Genomic DNA, 5868 nt, shown 5'->3' with positions numbered 1-5868 from the left:
ACACACACACACACACACACACACACACACACACACACACAAAGTAATTCTAAAATCTGAAAATGTAGGGACCAGCAAGATGATTCAACAGGTAAAGGTGTTTGCTGCCAAGTCTGACAACCGAGAGAGAGAGAGAGAGAGAGAGAGAGAGAGAGAGAGAGAGAGAGAGAGAGAGAGAGAGGCTGAGACAAATAAATAAATGTAATTTAAACAAACTTGAAGGCTCAGGGGCGGCTTTACCTTGCTTGCCTTAGAGCCCGTGTCCTTCTCTGCTTTCTTCAGGTGCTCTTTCTTGTCTATCTTCTGCAGGGCTGCTGGCTCCTCTTCCTCTTCGTCCCCTTTCTTCTTCTCAGCTTTCTGATCTCTGATCTCAGCTACTTTGGCCGTGGGTCTAGATATTCTTGGAGACCTCCGTAAAGTACGAGCCACACTTGCTTTCTCTTCTTCCCTTTCTATCTTCTCTTGCTTGCTTTCAGATTCTACAGTCTGTGGGGGACAATCTGGCTTCTTCTTCCGACTGGATATCCTAATAGTTAGCTTGATGCCCTCTTTCTGCCTTTCAGAGGTGATCTCGGTATTTTCTGAAGCTGTGGTGTCTTCTTCAGGAACCAGTTTATATTTAAATTTGCTCTTCTGTACAGAGCCCTTTGTCTCAGAAAGGTCCTCCATGGGAGAGGTCTGGCCATTGTCCACACTGGCTGCTTCCACCTTGGAGGAATCAGAATCCTCTTTCAGAATTTCTGAGCTTGCATTTCCCAGGGGCTGACCATCAGTGGAACTTACGCATTGGCATTCTATCCCTTCTTTTTCTGAGGCTACCTTCTCACTGGGGCCAGTAGTTTTAGGCGGTAGGGGAGTTTCAGCTGCTTCACAAGAGCCTGCATTTTCCAGTTCTGGGGTACTCTTTGGAACCTCTTCTGGTATTGGACTCAATCTCTGTATGTCTTTATCAACAAAAGTCTTTTTGGATTTCTCTACCTTTTCAAGACATTCTATGACTGGTGTGAAGTTATCTTTCTTACTTTTGGAGGACTTCTCTTCTGCTTTTGCAGTACAGGATTCGGTGGTAGACAAAACAGTTTTTACAGAGAGATCCTTTGCCATCTCAGAAGTCTCAAGAGAAATGTCCATGTTTGGAGGAGCGGGCTCCTCTAACTTTCCTTTCTGACTATGGGTCTCTAAGACAGGTGCTGAACTGTCTATACCTTTCCCTAAAGGGACCAGTTCTTTCTCAAGTTCACTTACCCTTGTGCTTGTTATAACAGAATTTAAGCACTCTGTTCCATTTCCCTCCACGGCATGCCTGTCCTTAGAGGGGCTGCTAGAGGGATCTTCCCTTGTATCATAAAACTTGGCCTCCATTTCTTCAGTCTTAAAATTTGGAGTCACTTTTTCATCCATAATTTCTCCATTTACCAGTTGTTTCCCTTCATGACTGAAAGTACTGATGGCAGAGACTCTTTTACAAGTCTCTTCCTCTTGTTTTATTTCATCTTTCAAAAACTCTTTCGTTGGAGTAACTGATTTACACAAAGGTCCTTTGACTGGACTGTCAAAATCATCACTCAGCTTAATTTCACGCTTTTTTAGTGGTATTTTGGCCTGCTGGTCATTTTTAAGCTTCTCTGTGTCCTCAGTAGATTTCTCTGCGATATCCTGGGATCTGATGTTACCACTGAATTCCAGCCTCTCGGGCTCTGCCCCCAGCCTCTCCGTGCTGCCTTTGAGATCTTTAGGGTCCACTTTGCATTCCTTCACTTCTACTTTGACAGGTTTGACATTCTCCTTGAAGGAATCGCTTTCATCTCTGATCACCTTTTTTTCCTCGCTTTCTGGCAAAGGTTTTTCTAGCTTTACAATGACTGGCAGTTTCACAAGTTCCTTTTCATCTTCGTTCTCAGTTTTCACAGCCGTCTCTTGTGGAACGTTGTCCACAGGATGGTTCATGGACTCTGCTGGCTGCTCAACACCTTTTGTCTTTTCATTTTCCTTCTGTTCCTCTAAAAACCAAAAAAAGTTTAGATGAATAGACGCTTTCAAGGTTAAAAAATATCTACGACAATACAATACATATTTCAATTTGAAGCTTCTCAAAGGAGGTGGCTTTTGTTATTGGATATCTGGATCCCCCAAATTCGTCTGACAATGAAGAAAACGAGAGAATCACAAGTCCTAGTGTCTACGCAGATCTTAGAATGGAGACTGGGTTTCTGCTGTGTTTGGCTTCTGTGTTCTTAACAGAATGCAAATATTTATACAGCTCAAGGAATTTAGTCAAGCTCAAGGGATGTCTCAAAAATATGAAGTAAAAATGCTACGTAAAATGTATCAAAAAAGCCAAATTTGTCTTATAAAGTGAGAAATGTCCTTCTTTGCAAATCACTGAGCATTTCATTCCACTGAGCACAGCAGCACAAAAATGGGAGAAAGGGAAACAACCACAACCCACTGCCCAGGGACAGCCACTGCTAATGTTCTAGGTTATTTTTTTCCTCTAGTCTTACACATTTTCCATGAAGTTGGGGTCATGTTGTTCTAAGTTTCTTGCTGAAACATTAGTACTTTTTTGGTGGGGGTTTGCTGGAGATGAAATTCAGGGTCTTGGGCAACCTAGGTAGTACTCTACTACTACCCTGTCCAAAAGTCCTGATGTCAGAACTTTACTATAATGTTAAGAGCCCTTAGAAAGAAAGGAAAAACAACAACAACAACAACAACAAAAAAAAAAAACCAACTTCATGATTCATATAACACTCCTCAGTAGCTTTGAACTTCTGATCTCCTGTTTCCACCTCTTAAGTACTGAGATCACAGGCAGAGATCACCATGCTGGGTTTATGTGGCATTGAAGATTGAACTGCAGGACTTTGTGTGTGCTGGACAGGCACTCTATCAAAGGCAGTGTGTAGAATATTAACTTCTTAAAGCACTCTGATAATGCGTAAAAAGGTCATTCCATTGTACAATCATCCTCCCAAAGTGTTATTAAATGGAGACAATAAAGAGGATGCAAATGAATTTAAGAGACATGACAGCAATAGTTCCTAAAGCACATGGGGTGATTCAAAAGAATTGATATTACTGTGAATTTTCAAAACTGTACCATTCCTGTATTCAACAAATATTTACTGACTACCTGTTACAGGTTTTCTAAACCAACCATAACAGGCTGCTGTGTAATTAAACACTGAATATGCTTTGTAAGATTGGAGGACATTCCCAGTTGCCCACTCAATATCTAATCTCTTCTTCTGTACTAACAGAAGACTAGCTTTGTCTAGAAAAGAACTTGGTTCCTCAGATACCTTAGAGCTACGGGTGATATGATGCAGTTATGATCAAAGAGATGGGTGAGCACATCACAAGGGAGACAGCACTCAGCTGACTTGAGCCTTCTGCCCTTCTTCCTGTGTCCAGACTTGCCACACAATACCAGAAGAATGATCAAAATCACATGATAAAAATCACAAACTAGGAGTTGGAGAGATGGTTCAGTGGTGAGGAGCTCAAGCTGCTATTCCAGAGGATCTGAGTTCGGCTCCCAGCAATCACGATGGTGACTCAGGACTACCTGTAACTCCAGTACCAGGGGATCAAGTGCCCTCTTCTGGCCTCCATGGTCACCCACACATGCATGACATACACTCACATGGGCAGTTAAAGAACAACAACCACAGAATTAAGACCAATGAGATGACTCAGTGGGTACTGATGCTTGTATGCGAACCAGGTGACTGGTCTGAGCCCTGGAACTCATGTAAATGTGAGAGAACCTACCGACTCTATAAAACCGCTCTCTAATTTTCAGAAGCACTCCACGGCACACTCCTTCCCACATCATGCACACACAAACAAATAATAAAATTTCAAAAGAAATATTTATAAGGAATAACAGGCTAGGAAAGATTCTTTTTTAAAATGTACTTTTATATATATGACTTTTTTTCTGCATGTACATAAGTGCACCACATGCATGCAATGCCCACGGAGGGCAGAAGAGGGCTTTTAGGACAGGTTCTTAATGGCTTCATGAAGTTTTTTTTTTTTTTTTTTTTTTTTTTTTTTTTTGGTCTTTTTGAGACAGGGTCTCCCTGTAGCCCCAGCTGACCTGGAACGCACAGAGATCCGCCTGCCTCTGCCTCCCAAGTGTTGGGATTAAAGGCGTGGGATATAAGACAAACTTAAAAAGCCAAATGCGATCCTTTCCGAAAAACTTAGCTTTCACTTTTGTTTCTTTCACATTCTTCTCCATACTAACAAAATTTGATCCAACCACTTAATGTATTTTGGACTTAGCATCTTTTGGGTAAAAAGGGGTATCTAATCCTTGATAAAATTTTATTTTCTTGGGCTGGAGAGATAGCTCAGCAGTTAAGAGAACTGGCCTCTTGCAGAGGAGCTGGGTTCAGTTCTCAGCCCCTACATGACAGTTAACAACCACCAGTAATCTCAGTTCCAGGGAATCTGATGCCTTCTTTCAGCCTCTGAGGGCATTACACACATGATGCACGTACACACATGCAGGCAAGACACTTATACATACAAAATAAAAATAAATTTAAAATTTTTTTTAAAAGATGTGCTTCCCCAGGCCTTTAATCCCAGTACTTGGGAGGCAAAAGCAGGCAGATCTCTGTGTGTTCGAGGTCAGCCTGGTCTACACAGTGAGTTCTAGGCCAGCTGGGGCTAGAGGGAGACTCTGTCTCAAAAAAAAAAAGTTGTGTTCTTTTATTTTTTTCTTATGCACATGTTTGTACCTGTGCATGTGGGGGTATGTGTATATTCGTGCATGTGCATGCAAATAAAGAATAGAAGATATGGGGCTGGAGGGATGGCTCAGAGGTTAAGAACACTGGTTGTTCTTGCAGAAGACCTGGGTTCGAATCCCAGCACCTACATGGCAGCTAACAACGTCTGTAAGTCCAGTCCCAGGGGATCTGACAGCCTCTTCTGACCTCTGATGACACTGCACGACATGGGTACACTTATCTACATGCGGGCAATACACGCGTACACATAAAATAAAAATAAATAAATTTTTTTAAAAAAGAAAAAAAGGGTAGAAGATAACCTTAGACGTCATTCTCAGGAATTCCATTCATCTTCTCTTTTTTAGACAGGGTCTCTCACTGGCCTTGAGTTCATTAATCAGTCTAGACTGGCTGGCCATCAAGTCCCAGGGATCATCTTATCACCAGTCTCCCATTCCTCACCATGCCTAGCATTTTAACATGGGTTCTAGGATGAAGCTCAGGTCTTCATGCTTGCAAGACAAGCACTTTACTGACTGAGTTATCTTCCTAGCTCAAGTTCTAGTTTTGTTTAAATAAATCATCCTCTTTGATGATGGGACATATAAGAAATTTCAAAACAGTATGGTGGTTTCAGATTCTACTAACCTATGCACCTACGGTGAGAATATAAATCGATACAAACATTTTAAAGACAACCTGGAATAGCTGTTCCAATGCTTGGGAAAACATACTTGCTAATTCAGCAATTCTATTCATGGAGAATATACTTATATAAAACACAAAAATCCACACAACTATTTAGGGCAATGGATAAATAACCACCATATGACAACCAAAATGCAAGAGATTTACATGTGCAGGTATAGATCTCAGAAACAGTAAGTTGAATGAGGAAGTCGCAAAATGATGGGTGTGGTATAAACACCATCTGTGGAAAAGCTCTAGAACACCCTAATTCTATGTATTGATGTAGCAAAGGTACAAGCCTGTGAGAGTGACTCAGGACTGCAGTACAGTTGCTCCAGAAAGAAAGGGGAAGGAATACATGAATAATGAAAAGCAAGTATTTTGTAACTTTTTAAAAAACAAAATAAAATGTCAAACCATTTTTCAA

The 5868-nt window shown here is 41.2% G+C and overlaps 1 protein-coding gene across 1 annotated transcript in view; it reads right to left on the bottom strand.

Annotated features, from left to right (window-relative positions):
• Rsf1 (remodeling and spacing factor 1) overlaps nt 1-5868 on the bottom strand; it is a 149145-nt gene that overhangs the window by 33782 nt on the left and 109495 nt on the right. The window contains exon 6 of the mRNA XM_008844208.3: nt 241-2000. Coding sequence (XP_008842430.1) covers nt 241-2000 — 1760 coding nt within the window. The remainder of the gene's footprint in view (nt 1-240; nt 2001-5868) is intronic.

Source organism: Nannospalax galili, unplaced genomic scaffold, assembly GCF_000622305.1.
Source record: "Nannospalax galili isolate Female #2095 unplaced genomic scaffold, S.galili_v1.0 scaffold278, whole genome shotgun sequence".
Lineage (NCBI taxonomy): Eukaryota > Metazoa > Chordata > Mammalia > Rodentia > Spalacidae > Nannospalax > Nannospalax galili.
Note: the sequence above shows the minus strand (reverse complement) of the source record. Positions and strands in the feature narration are given on the sequence as shown.